This window comes from Pristis pectinata, chromosome 2 (assembly GCF_009764475.1).
Source record: "Pristis pectinata isolate sPriPec2 chromosome 2, sPriPec2.1.pri, whole genome shotgun sequence".
In the NCBI taxonomy this organism is placed as follows: Eukaryota; Metazoa; Chordata; class Chondrichthyes; order Rhinopristiformes; family Pristidae; genus Pristis; species Pristis pectinata.
The window spans coordinates 6,751,959-6,773,650 of record NC_067406.1 but is presented as its reverse complement, the minus strand read 5'-3'; the positions used below and the strand labels follow the sequence as shown (position 1 = coordinate 6,773,650).

Sequence of the window (21,692 nt, the reverse complement as noted above, 5' to 3'; positions counted from 1 at the left end):
ATAACTTAGAAGCATCGGTTTTCCCACATAGTATTGCTCTACTCACGTTTGCTATAATTCTTTCAATTCATTCAATAAATAAAATATTAATGTTGTGATAGGTTAGAGAGTGGAATACACTGCCAGGGGTGGTAGTAGCATCAGATTTAATTGTAGCATTGAAAATGGAGCTAGTTACTTACTTGAAATGAGAGGTGACTTGATAGAGGTGCAGAAGATGATAAGAAGCATCGATCGAGTGGACAGTCAGAGACCTTTTCCCAGGGCGACAATGGCTAACATGAGGGGACATAATTTTAAGGTGATTGGAGGAAGGTATAAAGGGGATGTCAGGGATAAGTTTTTTACACAGAGAGTGGTAGGTGCCTGTAACGCACTGCCTGCAGAGGTTGTGGGGGCAGATACATTAGGGACATTTAGGAGGCTCTTAGATAGACACATGAATGATAGAGAAATGGAGGGCTATGCGGGAGGGAAGGGTTAGATAGATCTTAGAGCAGGATAAAATGTCGGCACAATGTTGTGGGCCGAAGGGCCTGTACTGTGCTGTAATGTTCTATGTTCCATAATTAAACTACTGGAATATATAGTCATAAATGAATACATCAAAACATTATTATTATTTTTATTATATTAAAAAGTGCTTGAAAAACGTATGGGAGAATTTACGTAAAGTTGCATTTCCATAATTCAGGCCATCCGTAACCTGGGAAGCCCCTTTAGTTGTAAGGACAAGCCAAGATTAAGAACAAGAAGAGCTTGAATTTATAGATTAATATATAGTCTCCTCTGCTTCACACAAACACTGAATTTCTTTATAAGTTTAGGAACTACAGAAAAACCATGGTGGTCTACATTGTGAAAGGCAGAGTGGTGAATCAGGAATTAAACAAATACTTCTTGGTGCTTCAGGGAAGAATTTTGTCAAAAGGGGTAAAATTACACTCCGAAAAGGCAGTGTACTCTAGATGTTAATCTGAAATAAAAATATAAAACACTGAAAATACTTATCAGGTTAGGTAGTGTTTTATGGAGAGAACTATTTCAGGCCATTGACCTTTCATAAGAAATTTTACTTAAAGGTCATCAACCTTAGATGTTAATTTTTTGCTCTCTTCTCAGATACTGCCTGATCTGAGTATTTTTAGCCTTTTCCCCCTTCTGTAGCAATCTTACAGATATTTGTCTTGGGTCTTTTAAGTCACTTTCTGCTAGCTTACATACAATTTGATCTCTAGGCCCTTCGTTCTTTCCAGTCCTGATGAAGGATCTCGACCCAAAACAGGCCAACTGTCCACTTCCCTCTATAGATGCGGCCTGACCTGCTGAATTCCCGCAGCATTTTGTGTGTTGCCTCAGATATCCGGCATCTGCAGTCTCTGTGGTGCCTCCATTTTGCTGCTCCACTGCAGTCTCTTCAAGGAATGCCTACCTTGAAGGAGTTTTCCTCTGCTCTTCGGGAGTTCTGTGAGACCCTCTGTCACTGTTCTCCCTCTGTGACCTCTGCTGCTCTCCGACCATGTGCTCACCCAGCTTGCATCATTCCCACTCTCCCCCTCCCTCACCCGCCCATCATTCCCCTCTCACCTGGATCCACTAGTTGTTGCCCCACCCCTTTATCTCCCCTCTTTCCTGTCCTGATGAAGGGTCTCGGCCCAAGACGTCAACTGTCCATTTCCCTCCATAGATGACCCAATGAGTTCCTTCAGCGTTTTGTGTGTAGCTCCAGATTTGAATTTGCAAATTCTAATGCTGCAAAACAACAAATTTCACGACACACAAGTCAGTGATAAACCTTATTCTGATTCTGAAATATATGCAAATTGAACATGTAGACTTCTAATCACTATATCCCTGAAATACGTTCTATCAAACTATAACTATGACATAGGGGAAAAAAAAGTTTTTAAGATTTTTATGATCAGTCATAACAATTCTACCAGTTCTTTTCATCAGGTTTTATATGTAGAAGACATTGTTTGCTTCTCAATTTGCTCTGGAAAAGGGTCATATCACATTTACTGTCCATTCCTAGTTTAACAATACTCAGTCATAACCTAGGTCCTCAAATACTCGAACATAGAACATTACAGCACAGTACAGGCCCTTTGGCCCACGATGCAGTGCCAACATTTTATTCTACTCTGTTTATCTGACCCTTCCCTCCCACATAGCCCTCCATTTTTCTATCATTCATGTGGCTATCTTAAATGTCCATATTGTATCTGCCCCCACAACCTCTGCCAGCAGTGCATTCCATGCACCCACCACTCTCTGTGTAAAAAACTTAGCTCTGACATCCCCATTATACTTTCCTCTAATCACCTTAAAATTATGTCCCCTCGTGTTAGCCATTTTTGCCCTGGGAAAAAGTCTCGGACTGTCCACTCGATCTATGGCTCTTATCATCTTGTACACCTCTATCAAGTCACCTCTCATCCACCTTCTCTCCAAAGAGAAAAGCCTTAGCTTGCTCAACCTATCTTCATAAGACATGCTCTCCAATCCAGGCAGCGTCCTGGTAAATCTCCTCTGCACCCTCTCTAAAGCTTCCACATCCTTCCTGTAAAGAGGCAACCAGAACTGAACACAATACTCCAAGTGTGGTCTAACCAGACTTGTATAGAGCTGCAACATTACCTCGCAGCTCTTGAACTCAATACCCCAACTAATGAAGGCCAACACACCATATGCTTTCTTAACAACCCTATCAACTTGCTCAGCAACCTTGAGGGATCTATGGACCCGGACCCCAAGATCCCTCTGTTCCTCCACACATTGCTAAGATTCCTGCCAATAACCTTGTATTCTGCCTTCAAATTCGATCTCCCGAAGTGTATCGCTTCACAATTTTCTGGGTTGAACTCCATTTGCCAATTCTCAGCCTAGGTCTGCATCCTATCAATGTCCTGTTGTAATCTACAGCAACCTTCTACACCCTCCACAACACCGCCAACCTTTGTGTCATCAGCAAACTTATTAACCCACCCTCCCACATCCTCAGTTTATAAAAATCGCAAAGACTACCTTGTAGTTTGCAACTGGAGTGGCACTAGTATGTTGCTCCATAAAGGCACTACTGAATGTCATTCCAGTAGTTTTCCTAATTTTTTTTTTCTAGTGCAGAGAGCAAGCCAACAATTGCTTTACAAAATGACAGCAGAAGCAAGTTTCATCTAATATGCCTAGCTGCACATGGTAGGGCTTCTATACACACATCTGGAAGAGCTAATGAGTGCAACCAAACTGCAATGGATGCCTCTGTTGCAACAGCTCCCACTTGTTGCTTCATAAACAGCTCAGTAGTTCCGAACTCTCCCTTCTTTGATGCAATGTCGTTGGCATCAGCGGCCAAGAACGAAGAAAAATTGTGAACATAATGAACGCAGGCATGGAGGGCTAGTTAGTGAAACAGGCAGCAAAATATGGTTAAAAACGCAGGAGTTGTATTTTTACCTGTACTGGTCACTATTCTGAGTTAATTGACATGCTATCTGGCCCAGAATGCCAGTGGCAGGCACGGTAGTGTAGCGGCTAGCACAACGCTATCATAGCGCCAGCAACCTGGGTTCAATTCCCGCCACTGTACATAAGGAGTTTGTACGTTCTCCCCGTGACTGTGTGGGTTTCCTCCGGGTGCTCCGGTTTCCTCCCACATTCCAAAGGCGTACGGGTTAGGAAGTTGTGGGCATGCTATGTTGGCGCCGGAAGCGTGTCGTTGCCTATGGGCTGCCCCCAGCACACTCTACGCAAAAGATGCATTTCACTGTGTGTTTCGATGTACATGTGACTGATAAAGATATGTTATCTAAAATTGCTGGAGGAACTCAACGGGTCAGGCAGCATCTATAGAGGGAAATGAATAGTTGACATTTCAGGTCGAGACCCTTCATCAGGACTCAGGAGTCATGATGAAGGGTCTCAACCCGAAATTTTGACTGTCCATTTCCCTCCATTGATGCGGCCTGACCCACTGAATTCCTCCAGCATTTTTTGTGTTGCTCCAGATTTCCAGCAGCTGCATTCTGTCTTGTGTCTTGCCATGATATCATTTTATGGATGGAGCCCCCCGTCAGTGGGAAGGGTGGGTGGGTATTTAGGCCACTGCTGGGAGAGCAGGGCTGCAAACATAACTTCCCAGCGGTTAGGCCCACGCAGTAAATGCGTCTTCTGTCACATCCGCTTACCATTGCCCCATTGTTGCCAGATTAACCCCATTCCAACTTCAGGTTCCACAGCCACCCTGACCAGTTCAATAAAAGGACAATTTCAAATGAAGCTCCGTAAAGCTGTCCGTTCACGCATTTCACATTCCGCCAAACTGCAATATCCCGTTTTGCTCATCGTGGCACATTCCCAATTGTTTGTTTGCATTTCACTATTGCAGCTAAAACAGATTAGCGGAGAAGTTGTCAACTATTTTACAACACATGCAAGTTTGTGTTAGAGTTTAAAATCCCTTGTTAAATTACCTATTTTGTTTCTTGATGAAGAGAAAGACCACAGCAAACTGGGGTTATTGGCTGACCAAGAATCAACTGTATTGAATTACAACTTACATGGGTTTACATCACGGTATTTAGCCTTTTACCACATGAAATGAATTCCAGCCTTTAGCATCATGTAATTAAGTTTGGCATGATTATGCGAGACAAATTGTGGAATAATGCTTCTTTTAGTTCTTTAACCACAGTGTTCAGATGTCTCTTACCTTAATAACTATGTAGTAATCAGAGCGTGACTGCCTGGTTAGTCTTGCTACAGGGGGGTGTAAGGTTGTCTTTCAGAGCCACTGTAATAGTATGTGGCATTTCAGAGACTGGCCAAAGACAGCACACAAAGGTCCAATTGCAGTGCAAAGTGTACTACAGGCCAAGTTTAGCATGTGCTTTGTACCAAAATAAAATCAAATGATACCAAGTGTTTACCCTTCTGCTTCAAGCAAAATGGCTAAGAACTCTATGTGGGGTGATCCTGCTAAATAATCCCTTAAAAATGACTTGAATTTCAATAGCACCTTTCACTAGGGATATTCCAATCTGCTTTTGAATTGTTTTCAGTGTTGTAACGTAGCTAACATAGCAGCCAGTTTATAACCAGCAAGCTTTCAAAAACAGTGAGATGATGATGGGACAGTATGGTAAAGTAATCTGAATTTATGTGATGTTGGGAAATGCTCGTAAAGCCGGAAAAATCTTGAGTTTTCAAATAATTTCAGGATGATTCTTTGTTCAAATGGGGCAAATTAGGGGTGGAACAGTGGCCCGGCAAGTAAAGCAGCTGCCTCACAGCCCCAGCGACCCAGGTTCAATCCTGACCTCTGATACTGTCTGTGTGGAGTTTTGCACGTTCTCCCTGTGACTGTGTGGGATTCCCCCAAGTACTTCAGTTTCTTCCTACAACCCAAAAGATGTGTGGGTTGCTAGGTTAATTGGCCACTGTAAATTGTCCCGAGTGTGTTGGTGAGTGGTAGAATGAGGGGGAATTGATGGAGATATGGGAAGAATAAAAATAGGATTAGTATAAATTGGTGCTTGAATGGTTGGTGGGAACTTGCTTGGCCTAAGGTCCTGTTTGGGTGCTGTATGACTCAATGTCTTTAAGAACTCTATTTAAATAAAGACCAAATGAGTTGTGTTTATTATTCTTTCCATTTTTATTCCCCAGAGTACCTCCAGTAAGATAAGATATCTTCATTAGTTACATGTACATCGAAACACACAGTGAAATGCATCTTTTGCGAAGTGCTCTGGGGGCAGCCCGTAAATGTCGCCAGGCTTCCGGCGCCAAAATAGCATGCCCACAACTTCCTAACCCGTACGTCTTTGGAATGTGGGAGGAAACTGGAGCACCCGGAGGAAACCCACGCAGACACGGGGAGAACGTACAAACTCCTTACAGACAGTGGCCGGAATTGAACCCGAGTCGCTGGCACTGTAAAGTGTTACGCTGAACCCAAATAATGAGTATTGAAGAATGGAAATGTATTGCATAGGTGGAGACCATTCAGCCCATAGTGTCCATGTCAACCAAAGTAAAGCAGTGTAACCTCAGCTCACTTTCTAACTCATGGTCTGTAGCCTTGTGTGTTACAATGCATCAAGTGCTCTTCCAAGTACTTTTTAAATACCTTTCAGTAGAATTGGAAGGATATTTCTCCCGCTAGTGTCTCAAGTTTTCTCATGCAGTTGGTTATTCAGGGATGGAAGTAAGAACTAAGAGTACCTGAAATATTTTGCCCTCTCGTTCAGGTAATCACCTTCACCTTCCTCCTTCCCCTCTCTTTCATGTATGTTTCCCTCTCTGTGAACATAGAACACTACAGCACAGTGCAGGCCCTTCAGCCCACAATGTTGTGCCGACATTTCATCCTGCTCGAAGATCTATCTAACCCTTCCCTCCCACATAGCCCCCTATTTTTCTATCATTCATGTAAATAGCGAGTGGAACACAATGGTCAGTATGAACTAGTCTCTTTACTGCCCAGTTATTCCATTGAACTTTAACAGCAGTGAAGTGAATTTAGAAAGAATATCAGTGTACCTTTGTAGTCAAGAGCTAAGCCAAGGAAATGAGACATTGGAGAAGAAGTTTTTTTAGTTTTATAAAGAGTATAGTTCTTTTACTTAGTTGTTGACTCAGAAGCTAATTTGTCCCCATGTCAGTTGACTGGTCCAGGACCTTGTGAATCTTGCTAAAGTTGAACGGTCCAGATGAAGGGTCTTGTCCTGCAACGTCGATGGTCATTTCCCTCCATAGATGCTGCCTGACCCGCTTGAGTTCCTCCAGCGTTTCTTGTGTTTCTCTTAAATCTGAACGGTGTTCGGTTACTAGAACATGAGTAGGCATGACCAGGTTTGCCTGATGTTACACTGCCATCCAGTTCCCCTCACCAAGCTCCTTTCTCTGAAATAATCAGGAGGGTTGGGAGGTTAGATTTCCTTCAGCCATTAGGCTAGATTCCTTTTGTAATTCCATCAAAAATCTACCAGTCCACATGAAGAGTCTTGACCCAAAATGTCGACTGTCCATAAATGCTGCCTGACCTGCTGAGTTCTTCCAGCATCTTGTTTGTGGCTCAAGAATCTAACAGAATAATTTAATCAAGAGGCCAGTTCACGTTCTTAAGCAGGTGCCCAATCATGATTTCAGTTCTCACTTAACCTTGATGCTAAAGGAATCAAGGGATGTAGAGAGAAGGTGGGAACAAGATTATTCTGCCTCAATTATTCTCAACACCGGTGCCAACAAGGCTGCAACCTCAGCCCCCAACTCTACTCCCTATACACTCAGGACTGTGTGGCCAGATTCTGCTTTAACTCTATCGACAGGTTTGCAGACGATATCACTGTAGTAGGCGGTATCTCAAATAACAATGAGTCGAAGTACAGGAAGGAGATGGATAGCTCAGATAGATTTAGATATCTTTATTAGTCACATGTACATCGAGAAAAACAGTGAAATGCATCTTTGCGTAGAGTGTTCTGGGGGCAGCCCGCAAGTGTCGCCACGCTTCTGGCACCAACATAGTACGCCCATAACTTCCTAACCTGTACGTCTTTGGAATGTGGGAGGAAACCAGAGCACCCGGAGGAAACCCACGCAGACACGGGGAGAACGTACAAACTCCTTACAGACAGCGGTCGGAATTGAACCCGGGTCACTGGCGCTGCAGTAGTGTTCTACTAACCGCTACACTACCGTGCCTGCCCTTTACACTACTAGTAACATGGTGTCATGACAACAACCTTTCCCTCAACGTCAGCAAAACAAAAGAGCTGGTCATTGACTTCAAGAAGGGAGGCGGTGTATATGCTCCTGTTTAACTCAACAGTGCTGAGATCGAGAGGGTTGAGAGCTTCAAGTTCCTAGGAGTAAACATCACCCAACCACATAGATGCCACAGCCAAGAAAGCTCACCAGTGCCTCTCCTTCCTCAGGAGGCTAAACAAATTTAACATGTCTGAGTCTACCCTTACCAACTTTTATTGATGCACCATAGAAAGCATTGTATCTGGATGCTTCACGGCTTGGTATGTCAACTGCTCTACCCATGACCGCAAGAAACTGCAGAGAGTTGTGGACACAGCTCAGTACATCACGGAAACCAGCCTCCCCTCCATGGACTCCATGGTCTATACTTCTCGCTGCCTCGGTAAAGCAGCCAGTATAATCAAAGACCCCACCCACCCCGAACGTTCTCTGTTCTCCCTTTTCCCAATGGGCAGAAGATATAAAAGCCTGAAAGCACGTACCACCAGGCTCAAGGACAGCTTCTGTCCTGCTGTATAAATCTATTGAACGGTTCCCTAGTATAATAAGATGTACTCTTGACCTCACAATCTACCTCAATATGACCTTGCACCTTATTGTCTACTTGCACTGCACTTTCTCTGTTATGTAATGAAAAGCTTTTGTTTGCTTGCCATCCGGACAGATCATTCCATATGGAAGTACATCGAGGCAGTAAAAAGTAAAACAGAATGCAGAATATAGTGTTGCAGTTACAGAGAAAGTGCAGTGCAGGTAGACAAATAAAGTGCAGGGGCCACGACGAGGTAGATTCGGAGATCAAGAGTTCATTTTCTAGTGTATGAGAGGACTTCCTGCTAACTTTTCCAGCTTTAAAGACTAATGGTTGCTCAAGAAAAAGCTGCAACATTTTACTGGCCATCTCATCGAGTTGTACTCCTTCACCCCTCCCCAGCACTGGTGTGAACTGCCCTCCAACTAACCCCACATAATCAGTGCAGCATAGGTACTAGGGGACATCAATAAACACCATCCCTGCATCACAACTGGGATTGTGACCTGCAGATTTGCGAAGTAAATGCCTTGGCCTTCCACATGTCTTCTACGTGATGGAATGCCGAAGAAACAAAGGCAGGAAACATTGCAAAGAGCTTAAACCCTTCCGGAGCATAAGCATAAAACAATTTCTGTTGTTCATGTAGCAGACCACGTCACAATTCTTTGAAGGCTCAAAACCTACTGTTCTGGCTGTAAGCCACCTTCCAAGGGATTTGAATGTGGTTTCTGTATCCTATAATAACATTGTCTTTGATCTGACTGATGTAAGACTGATGTGATGCATTCATTTACTACTGGAATTTTTTTTGTAGTTGTTAATTCTCAAGGCTCTCCATTACTTTACTATTTTTGAAAAAGGGAAAGTGTCATTAATTTACTCATTCAGGTGAGTGATGGCCATATTAAGGAATGGAATGTCTTTTGTCTCTTTCAGCGAAGAGAGTTTTGTTGGGTCAGGTATAACACAAGCCGCAATGAACTGTTGGCCACTTTCTTATAAAAAGAAGTATTTAATAAATCATAATTGAAGGACCTGCGTTAAGAACAAAGGAAAGTGTTGCAGGAGGCATCAAGAGTGGAAAGAGCAGCAGACAAAACTCAAAGTTTGGAGATGTTGGGCTAGTAGATCTTCTGCCTCCCAGCTCCAGCGACCCAGGTTCAATCCAGACCTCGAGTTGAGTTTGCACGTTCTCAGATGTTGAGTTAAATGCTCTGGTTTCCTTCTGTATTCCAAATACACATGGGTTGAGAGGTAAATCGGCCACTGTGTGTAGGTGTGTGGTATAATCTGGGGGAAATTGGAAGAATAAAATGGATTAGGGTAGGATTAGTGTCAATGAGGTTTGATGATTGGCGAGACTCGGTGGGCTGAAGGGCTTATTTCTGTGCTGTCACACTATTTTGAGGAAGGTGGCATATTGTGAGGCTAGGCTTGTTTTGATGGCAGTAAGCCTTACAATCTACGATTAAGACCAACAGTTGGACAGTAGTTGATTAACCATACCAGTAACTGCAGTCTGATGAGCTGGGTCATCAAAGGTGTGTTATGGCAGGCACAATGTTCCCAATTGATAATTGGTTTATTATTGTCATGGGTACAGTGAAAAACTTTGTTTTGCATGCCATCATAGAACATAGAACACTACAGCACAGTACAGGCCCTTCGTCCCACAATGTTGTGCTGATATTTTATCCTGCTTAAGATCTATCTAACCCTTCCCTCCCACATAGCCCTCCATTTCTCTATCATTCATGTGTCTATCCAGGAGTCTCTTAAATGCCCCTAATGTATCTGCCCTCACAACCTCTGCAGGCAGTACGTTCCACGCACCCGCCACTCTCTGTGTAAAAAAACTTACCCCTGACATCCCCCTTATACCTTCCTCTAATCGCTTTAAAATTATGTCCCCTTGTGTTAGCCATTGTCGCACTGGGAAAAAGTCTCTGACTGTCCACTTGATCTATGCCTCTTATCATCTTGTACACCTCTATCAAGTCACCTCTCATCCTCCTCCTCTCCAAAGAGAAAAGCCCTAGCTCACTCAACCTATTTTCGTAAGACATGCTCTCCAATCCAGGCAACATCCTGGTAAATCTCCTCTGCACCCTCTCTAAAGTTTCCACGTCCTTCCTATAATGAGGTGACCAGAACTGAACACAATACTCCAAGTGTGGTCTGATCAGAGCTCTATAGAGCTGCAACATCACTTCGTGGCTCTTGAACTCAGTACCCTGACTAATGAAGGCCAACACACCATACACCTTCTTAACAACCCTATCGACCTGCATGGCAACCTTGAGGGATCTATGGAGGTGGAATCCAAGATCTCTCTGTTCCTCCACACTGCTGAGTCCTGCCATTAACCTTGTATTCTGCCTTCAAATTCGATCTCCCTTCGAACTTCACACTTTTCCAGGTTGAACTCCATCTGCCACTTCTCAGCCCAGCTCTGCATTCTATCAATATCCTGTTGTAATCTACACTATCCACACCACCACCAACCTTTGTATCATCAGCAAACCTACTAACCTACCCTTCCACATCCTCATCCAAGTCATTTATAAAAATCACAAAGAGCAGGGGTCCCAGAACAGATCCCAGCGGAACACCACTGCTCACCGACCTCCAGGCAGAATACACTCCATCTACCACCACCCTCTGTCTTCCATGGGCGAGCCAATTCTGAATCCACACAGCCAAGTTTCCCTGGATCTCGCGCCTCCTGACTTTCTGAATAGGTAAGGGTAGAGAATTAGTTAACTAACTGAAAACAGAGAGAGTTCTTTTTCAGACTGTGACTAATCAGGTGTCCTGGTGTGATCAGTATTGGCCTGTTAATAGTTTACGTAAGTGAATTGGGCAAAAAGATTGGGTAAAGTACGCAGAGCCTACAACAGGGTGTAGATTGTGTGAATTGTCAAGGTGGTTGTAGATGAAGAGACATCCATCCAGTAAGAATGAAAAAGAAACTTTAATTGCTGCACTTTTCTCTGTTCTTTAACTAAGTTTAAAGTACCTGGTTAAATTTTAACCAAGTTTAACCAATTTCCTACCCATGCAACCATTGCGCATAACCCCATGGACCCTTACTTAATTCAACAACAAATCCATATGTGCTACATCCATTGGATCCGCATTATCTATCCCTGCTGTTATATCTTTAAACACCATTAATTTTGTCAAACATGATTATCCCCTCATCAAACCAGTAGAATCATATTTTGATTATCCAAGGGTCCTTGCTAACAAGAGAGCTACGCCATGTTATTAAACAGTGGAACAATGACTTGAGGACCAATGACGACTTCCGCATCTACTTCATAAGTTCTTCTGACTATTGCTTTATTCATGAAATTATTCAGTTTTACAGAGTTGTACAGTTCTTCTCAGAGCCAGGGAGGTCAAATGGAGATTTAATAGAAGTGTTCAAAATCGAGGAGTTTCTGTAGTGGACAGGAAGGAGCAGTTTCTACTGGTTGATGGGTCATAGAATCATAGAACAGTACAGTACAATACAGGCCCTTCGGCCCACAATGTTGTGCTGACCTTTAAACCTTGCCTAAAACTATCTAACCCCTTCCTCCCACATATCCCTTTGTTTTAAATTCCTCCAGATGCTTATCTAGCAATCTCTTGAATTTGACCAATGTACCTGCCTCCACCACCACCCCAGGCAGTGCATTCCATGCCCCAACCACTCTCTGGGTAAAAAACCTTCCTCTGATATCTCCCTTGAACTTCCCACCCATTACTTTAAAGCCATGCCCTCTTGTATTGAGCATTGGTGCCCTGGGAAAGAGGTGCTGGCTGTCCACTCTTTCTATTCCTCATAATATTTTGTGCACCTCTATCATGTCTCCTCTCAGCCTTCTTCTCTCCAAAGAGTAAAGCCCTAGCTCCCTTAGTCTCTGTTATCAAAGACAGAAGTTATAAGTGGAAGCTAATTCAACAGAAATGGTGGATGCTGCCTATGTACTTAAATGGAAATATTTGCAAGGCAATGTGGAATGAGCAGCGCATTGCTAATTGGATAAGTTATTAAAAAGGACTGGTGCAGGCCTGTTCATCCAAATGGTATCTTTATCTGTAACAACTCATTGTACTTCATTGGCAAGGCTTTTAATATTCATGTTACCTAGAGGGTCACTTGTGTTTGTCTTAAGTTTGAGGATGCACAAGTTTGTAAATGTGCAGATGGATGGATATGGGTTGCCAGTGATGCTTTACATCATGGAACGAGTAGCTTGTACTAACTGCTAACTGTTTGAGTCTTGGCGGTTCTTCCTAACATTTGATAGGCTGAGTTGCCTCTTCTGCTGCTTTACTCTGAAATGTAACTACACTGCGTAGCTTTGGCCAGGCTTGTCCTTTTGGTCGTGGGGTAACAGAAGTAATAGCTGAGGAGGAGTGGTATCAGTGCATCTTCTGAGGTCATTTCAAGTTTATTGTTGTCATAGGCATACAGGGTATAAATGCCATGAAAGTTAGCTTTTTGCAGCAGCATTCACAGTATATTACAAGACAAGGACTGACGTAAGTTAACATAAACCTAAATTAGCATAAATTATACATAACTTACATACAAAATAAATGACAACAGCACTAGTAAGATAAGATATCTTTATTAGTCACATGCACATCAAAACACACAGTGAAATGCATCTTTTGCATAGAGTGTTCTGGGGGCAGCCCGCAAGTGTCGCCACACTTCCAGCGCCAACATAGCATGCCCACAACTTCCTAACCCGCACGTCTTTGGAATGTGGGAGGAAACTGGAGCACCCGGAGGAAACCCGTGCAGACACAGGGAGAACGTACAAACTCTTTACAGACAGCGGCCAGAATTGAACCCGGATTGCTGGTGCTGTAATAGTGTTACGCTAACCGCTACACTACCGTGCCTACCCTGAAAGGTTGACAGAGAAAATATATATAGTCTGAGGTGGTGTCAAGGTTTTTCAGGTCGGTTCAAGAACCTGATGGCAGTGGGGAAGAACTAATTGCTGCTGTTGTGGGTATCAAGATTGCCTACTCCTCCTGTCCTGTTGTAGATTTGGTACTTTTAGTCGTGATGGGTTTCATAGACGTGTGCAATATTGTTCTGTTATACAATGATGGTGGAGTGGGAGAGGAAAGAGCTTATACGGAGAGGTGCTTAAATGCTGTGTCGGCAAGGTTTATGTCATTTATTTCTTTTTGGCAGGCTCCAGGAAAAATCAAAAAGGTAGAAGACAATTCAAAACCAGCGAAAACTTCCAAGACTGCGATCACTGTAGATGACATTAAAACCAAAATAAAGACCATGGTTGAAAAGGTAACTAGCTGTGTTATTCAAGAGTGCTGTTAACTTCTGGTGTTTTGATGAATGCGGGTACTTTATGTTGGTGAGCAAGATTTGTATCTGCTCCTGTTTACCAAGGCTGCAAGCTCCACTTGAGGTGCAAATGCCTCCACGTCACATTCACCTGTCCTCACAGTGTTACCTCCAGAATGCTGTGCCTCTTCATAGCCTCATTAATCCCAAAGCAAATTAGTTAATGCCTAACTGCATGCTACAACGTACCTTGTATCTGGTACATCCCACTCTACTCCTATGATTACCAATTCTTAATAATATCAGATTCAGATTAGTTCAGTTTATTGGTGACACAAGATGCAGATGCTAGAATCTGAAGCAACACACAAAGCGCTGGAGGAACTCAGCAGGTCAGGCAGCATCTGTGGAGGGAGAAGGGTCCAGATGAAGGGTCTCGACTCGAAACATCGACTGCCCATTTCCCTTCACAGGTGCTGCATGACCTGCTAAGTTCCTCCAGCGCTTTGTGTGTTAGTTTAGCTTGTTGTCATATACACCAATGAAATTCCTTGCTCACATGTAGCTCACAGAGTAAGGTAATACAAAGTAATAATAAATTCAACAATAAATACAGCAAGTGCAAAACAATGGAGTGGTGCATCACTGCCCATACTCCTCCCAGGCACAGTGACCCAGCTGGTCGAGCCACTGCCTCACAGTGCCAGAGACCCAGGTTCAATCCTGACCTCTGGAGCTGCCTGTGTGGAGTTTGCACGTTCTCCCTGTGACTGCGTGGGTTTCCTCCGGTTTCCTTCCACATCTCAAAGGTGTGCAGATTGGTGGGTTAATTGACCGCTGTATATTGCCACCATTGTGTAGGTGAGTGGTAGAATCTGGGGAGGGTGGGGGGGAGTTGAGAATGTGGTGAGAATAAAAAATGGGATGAATACAGGACCAGTGTAAGTGGGTGGTTGATGGGCAGTGCAGGCTCGATGGGCCAAAGGGCCTGTTTCTGTGCTGTATCTCTCTCTGACTGTGAATTGTGGGGCAGGCTTGGTAGCCCATCTCCTGCTCTTGTGCTTTGTGATGAAATCTTCAGAGTGCTGCTTTACTGTGAGTCAAGAATTGACGGGAGAAAATCCAAAGCCTGCATTTTTTGGGGTGGGGGGGGAAGTAATGACAGATTTAAACTGAGATCGGGTGTTTTCTCAGGGAATCTGGGTACTTCAGTGGGGTAGGCAAAGCAGAAGGTGACAAAAATCAAAAACAAGAAAACTGCGGATTCTGGAATCTGTAACACTCAGCAGGTCGGGCAGTATCCGTGGAGAGAGAAACAGTTACCGATTGGGTCTGAGACCATCAGAGATTGGACCTGAAGTATTAAATGTTTCTCTCACCACACATGCTGCCCAGCTTTCTGACTTCCCAATTTCTACCCCTCCTTTCTCCCTCTCGCCCCCCCTTCTTTTCCCACGCCCCACTTTTCCCAAGCTCTCCCAGTCCCCTTCCTTTCCCGCTCAACCCCCCTTTTCCTGCTCAACCCCCCTTTTCCCACTCAATCCCCCTTTTCCCGCTCACTCCCTTTTCCTACCCACCCCCTCTTTTCCCAATCAGCCCCCTCTTTTCCCGGTTGACCCTCCTCTTCTCCCAAATCTCCCTCTCTCTTTCTCCCAATGATCCTCCTCTCTGTCGCTCCTTTTCTCCACCACCTGCCTCTGTTGTTTGCCCTTCCTGCTACCTTCTCCCATTCCCCCATTCTCCCGATGACCACCTGTTCCAGGTGATATGTAGCTCCTGTGGCTGTTGTACAGACCACCTTTAGACCACACTTGGAGTACTGTGTCCGGTTCTGGTCGCCTCATTATAGGAAGGATGTGGAAGCGTTGGAAAGGGTGCAGAGGAGATTTAACAGGATGCTGCCTGGATTAGAGAGTATGGATTATGAGGAGAGACTAAGGGAGCTAGGGCTTTACTCATTGGAGAGAAGGAGGATGAGGGGAGACATGATAGAGGTGTACAAAATATTAAGAGGAATAGATGGAGTGAACAGCCAGCACTTCTTGCCCAGGGCACCAATGCTCAGTACAAGAGGGCATGGCTTTAAGGTAATGAGTGAGAACTTCAAGGGAGATATCAGAGGGAGGTTTTTCACCCAGAGAGTGGTAGGTGCATGGAATGAGCTGCCTGGGGTGGAGGTGGAGGCTGATATGTTGGTCAAGTTCAAGATATTGTTAGATAAGCATATGGAGGAATTTAAAATAGGGGGATATGTGGGAGGAAGGGGTTAGATAGTCAGGCGTGGTTTAAAGGTCGGCACAACATGGTGGGCCGAAGGGCCTGCATTGTGCTGTACTGTTCTATGTTCTATGTTCTGTGTAGCACTGAGCTGGACTGTTATTGTTTTCCAGGGGCAGCACTTACCGAAGACCATACAGAAGTTCCAGAACTTTATAAAAAGTTCATTCCGACTTGAAGAGCAGAAAGTGAGTAACTTCAGCCTCTTGAACACAGTGTGTTAGCTCATCACTGTCTGGTTCCCAAGCCAGCTTAAGCACATTGGGTTAGCGCAATTGTCCAGTTTTCATTCTCCTCTTTGGATTATGTGTGGTCATGAGGAATGAACCTTCGAAATGAATACCTTGTCTGTATCCGCTAAGAAAAGGGACATTGTAGGTGGAGAATTCAGAGAAGGGGTTGTGAAATTCCAGAGCATGGTATCATTAAACAAGAGGAGGCACTAGATGCCTTAGTTGGACAAATTCCCAGGGCCTGATGAGATATATCCCAGGCAGGGAAGGGAAGATTGCTGGGGCAGTTTTCGCTGCCACAGTGTTACCAGATGACTGGAAGACAACAAATGCAACAACTTTATTCAATGAGGGCAGTAGAGACAGATAATTATAGGCCTGTGAGTCTAATATCAGCAGTAGGGAAGTGATTTGAAATTATCAGAGGGACAGGGTTAATTTACACCTGGAAAAGTAAGGGTTAATTAAAGATAGCGTGATTTTGTTAGGGGGAGATACAGTCCGACCAATTCAACTGAAATTTTCAGAGAGGTGACAAAATGCATTGAAGAAAGCAATGCAGTTGTTATGGTCTTCATGGACCAGTAAGGTCCCACATGAGAGACTGGCCCAAAAGGTTTGAGCCCATGGGATCCAGGGCAAGTTTGCAAATTGGATCCAAATTGCCTTTGTAATGGGGGCAGAGGGTGATGGTTGAGGGTTGTTTCTGTGATTGGATATCTCTGACCACTGGTATACCACGAGGATCAGTGCTGTGGCCCTTACAGTTTAATGATTTTGGACATGCATGTGGGAAGTATGTTTGGTAAATTTGCAGAAGACACAAAAATTGGTAGCTTTGTTGACAGTGAGGAGGAGAGGTGGAGGCTACAGAGTGATGTTGATGAGTTGGGAAGATGGGCAGATCAATGGCAGATGGAGAAGTGTAAGGTGATGCACTTTGGGAGGACTAATTAGGGTAGAACATACACAATGAATGTGAGGGTTGTAGGGAATATTGAGGAGCAGAGAGACCTTGGTATACATGTCCAAGGATCCCTGAATGTAACAGCACAGGTGGTGAAGAAATCACATAGGAAACTTGTCTTCGTCAACTGCAGCATAGAATATAAGAGCAAGGAGGTTATGGTATAACTTTATACAAGATTGTTATGGTCACCACACTTCAGAAAGGACATGGTTACACTAAAAAGAATGCAGAGAAGATTCACCAGAATATTGTTTGGGATGGAGCATTTCAGTCATGAGAATAGAGCCCTAAAAGTAAAGAAAGTAGATGAAGGAAAGGCTGTGGATGTCTCTACATGGACTTTAGTAAGGCCTTTGACAAGGTCCCACATGGGAGGTTAGTTCAGAAGGTTCAGACACTGGGTATCCATGGAGAGGTTGTAAACTGGATTTGAAATTGGCTGTGTGGGAAAAGACAGAGTGGTAGTGGATGATTGTTTCTCAGACTGGAGGCCTGTGACTAGTGGTGTGCCTCAGGGATCTGTGCTGGGCCCATTGTTGTTTGTCATCTATATCAATGATCTAGGTGGTAATGTGGTAAATTGGATCAGCAAGTTTGCTGATGATACTAAGATTAGAGGCGTATTGGACAGCGAGGAAGACTTTCAAAGCTTGCAGAGGGATTTGGAACATCTGGAAAAATGGGCCAGAAAATGGCAGATGGAATTTAATGCAGACAAGTGAGAGGTGTTGCATGTTGGAAGGACAAATCAAGGTAGGACACACACAGTAAATGGTAGGGCACTGAGGAGTGCGGAGGAACAAAGGGATCTGGGAGTTCAGATACATAATTCCCTGAAAGTGGCGTCACAGGTAGACAGGGTTGTAAAGAAGGCTTTTGGTATCCTGGCATTCATAAATCAAAGTATTGAGTATAGGAGTTGGGATGTTATGGTGAGGTTGTATAAGACATTGGTGAGGCCAAATTTGGAGTATTGTGTGCAGTTCTGGTCACTTAACTATAGGAAGGATATCAGTAAGATTGAAAGAGTGCAGAGAAGATTTACTAGAATGTTGCCGGGTCTTCAGGAGTTGAGTTACAGGGAAAGATTGAACAGGTTAGGGGTTTATTCCTTGGAGCGCAGAAGAATGAGGGGAGATTTGATAGAGGTTTACAAAATTATGAGGGGTATAGACAGAGTAAATGAGAGTAAGCTCTTTCTACCTAGATTAGGAGAGATAAGTACATGGCTATAGGGTGAAAGGGGAAAGATTTAGGGGGAACATTAGGGGGAACTTCCTCACTCAGAGAGTGGTGGGACTGTGGAACGAGCTGTCATCTGACCTGGTAAATGCAGGCTCACTGTTAAGTTTTAAGAATAAGTTGGATAGATACATGGACAGGAGAGGTCTGGAGGGTTATGGACTGGGTGCAAGTCAATGGGACTAGCGGAATAAAGTTTCGGCACAGAGTAGAAGGGCCAAATGGCCTGTTTTCTGAGCTGTAGTGTTCTAATAGGCTGTGTTTGTTTTCCTTGGAGCAGAGAAGGCTGAGGGGGACCTAATGAAGTGGTACTAAATTATGAGCAGCATACTGTAGGCATTACACAGCAGTTTAATAGTTTTTCCAATGAACCAGGTGAGTTTAGAGGGAACCTGGTGTCTTTAAAGGGAGTGTGTGGATCCATCACCCAGTGAACCAGATGCCTTACCCTTAGGATTTTCGAACAATGGGATAAAGGATTGCTTGAGTTTTACTGCAGTAGGAAATTTCTTCCCACAGCAGACTTATCGAAAACTGGAGGGCATAGTTTTAGGGCAAGGGGTAAGGGGACCTGAGGAAGAAAATTGTTATCCAGAGGTTGGTTGGAATCTGGAATGCACTGCCTGAGAGGATGTTGGAGGCAGAGACTCTCAGAACATTTAACAAGCACTAGGATCACCAAAGCGTTGTAGTCTACAGACCAAGTGATGTTAACTGGGATTCGTAACGAGGTACCTGCTGGTCAGTACGGACATGGTGGGCTGTTTCTGTGTTGTATGACTCAGTGACAAAGTAGGACTCTGTGTGAAGAACCTAACAATGCTTAAGCATAAATATTGACCACAAGAGTGAGATGTCAGAGGGTTGCTGGTGTCCTATATCCCCAGAGTAGTCAGTGCCTTAAAGATATGAAGGAAGGCAATTAGACTCATTGTTAACAACTCCATAGGTAAGTAACTCACCTTATCGCTGGGTTCTGTGACAGAGAGAAAACAAGTCGAGTTTATTGTCACGTGCACAAGTACATGTGTGCACAAAACTTACTTGCAGCAGCGTCACAGGCGCACAGCATCAGATAAGCAGCAGTCACAAGAAGGGAAGAGTGAGCAATATCGGGAAAAGAGGATGATAATGGGGAAGGAGGGAGACAGGATTAACATGAAGAGAGGGAATGAGAGAGGACAAAGGAGGAAGAAAGGGTAAAAGTCAGAGAGCATAATGGAAAGAAAATGAACCAGAGGGGAAGAAAAACAGACAATAAAATGAAAGCTGTATCAAGACAATTGTCTGTAAGAAATGGTGTACCGCAGGGATAAGGGCTGGGGTCTTTGTAATTTATACAAATGACTTGAATGAGAATGTAAAGGGTCTGATGAGTAAATTTGTAGACGACACAGAAAGTGGTGGAGTCGTAGATAGTGAAGAAGGTTGTTTAAAGATACAGCAGGACAAAGGTCCGCTGGAAAGCTGTGTGGGGTGGTGGCAGGTGGAATTTAATTCAGGTAAGTGTCAGGTAATGTGCTTTGAGAAATCAAATTCAGGCAGGACATATACAGAAAATGGCAGGATCCTTAGCATTGATGTATGGAGAGACCTTGGGATGCAAGTCTGTAGTTCGCTGAAAGTGGCAACACTAGTGGACAGAGTAGTGAAGAAGACATTTGGAAGAAGGTCAAGTCATGTTGCAGTCGTACAAAACACTAGAGTATTGTGTACAGTTTTGGTCACCACACTACAGGAAGGATGTGGTAGCAATAGAGAGTGTGTAGAACAGATTCACCAGGATGTTGCCTGGAATTAAAGGACTGTAGTTACAAGGAGAAATTGGATAGGCTGAATTTATTCTCCCTGGAATGTAGGAGGCTGAGGGATGACCTTACAGAGGGCACAGAATCTTTTTCTCAGGGCAGAGCAGTCTAGTACTAGAAGACACAGGTTTAAGGAGAGAGGGGGAAAAATTTCAATGGATCTGAGTAGTAATTTTTTTTCACACAGAGGGTGATGAATATCTGCAGTGAGCTGCCAGAGGAGGTGGTACAGGCAGATACAATTATAAAGTTGAAAAGGCATTTGGGGCGGCACGGTAGCGTAGCAGTTAGCGTAACACTATTACAGCGCCAGTGACCCAGGTTCAATTCCCGCCGCTGTCTGTAAGGAATTTGTATGTTCTCCCCGTGTCTGCGTGGGTTTCCTCCGGGTGCTCCGGTTTCCTCCCACATTCCAAAGACGTACAGGTTAGTAGGTTGACATGGGTGTAATTGGGCGGCACGGGCTCGTTGGGCCAGAAGCGCCTGTTACTGTGCCATCTAAATAAAGTTTAAGTTTGATACTTAGGCAAGGCATAGAGGGATAAACCTGGCAAATGGGATTAGCGGACATAGACATCACAGTCAGTATGGTCGAGGTGGGCTGAACAGACTCATTTCTTTGCTGTTTGATTCAATGTACAAATATCATGTGCCGACTTGCTGTGGTTTGTCACTGAGTATTGGTTTACATAGAAAATTACAAGGCGGACAAAGACCATTCACCCATTGTGCTCATGCCAGCAAAAGCAGAGCTAGTGAGGTCATCCCTACTTCTCATACCAGCCTGCAGTTATACATCTAGGAGTTGGGAAGTTAGGTTGCAGTTATATAAGACGTTGGGTGAGGCCGCACTTGGAGTATTGTGTACAGTTTTGGTCCCCCGTTATAGGAAAGATGTTATTAAACTAGAAAGATTTCATCCAGGGACCCAAACAGGTGAGATACAACATATCATTCTCCTCCACTTCCGCCATCTCCAACAGGACCCCACCACCAAGCATATCTTCCCCTCCCCACCCCTTTCTGCCTTTCGCAGGGACTGCTCTCTCCGCAACTCCCTCCTTCACTCCTCCCCCACCTCCCCACCCATCCCACTGCCACCCCAGGAACTTTCCACTGCCCCCGCCACAGGTGAAACACCTGCCCCTACACCACCTCCATCACCTCCATCCAGGGACCCAAACAGTCCTTTCCGTTGAGATACTTTGGAGCAGATTACAGAAAAGATTTGCCAGGATATTGTCTGGACTTGGGGGCCTGAGTCACGGAAGAAGTTGTGTAGACTAGGACCTTATTCCCTGGAACATAGGAGACTAAGGGATGACCAGGTATATAAGGTCATGAGGGGCATAGACAGGGTGAAAGCACACAGTATTTTTCCCAGGGAGGGGGCGCTAAAAACAAGAGGGCATAGATTTAAGATCAGAGGCAAGAGATTTAAAAAGAACATCAGGGGCAGCTTCTTCATGCAAAGGGTGGTGTGTATTTGGAATAAGCTGCCAGAAACAGTGGTTGAGGAGCAACATTTAAAGGCCAT

The 21,692-nt window shown here is 44.2% G+C and overlaps 1 protein-coding gene across 1 annotated transcript in view; it reads left to right on the top strand.

Annotated features, from left to right (window-relative positions):
* Positions 1-21,692, top strand: part of LOC127583084 (nucleophosmin-like) — a 111,056-nt gene that overhangs the window by 84,396 nt on the left and 4,968 nt on the right. The window contains exons 8-9 of the mRNA XM_052038834.1: positions 13,515-13,625; positions 16,016-16,090. Coding sequence (XP_051894794.1) covers positions 13,515-13,625; positions 16,016-16,090 — 186 coding nt within the window. The remainder of the gene's footprint in view (positions 1-13,514; positions 13,626-16,015; positions 16,091-21,692) is intronic.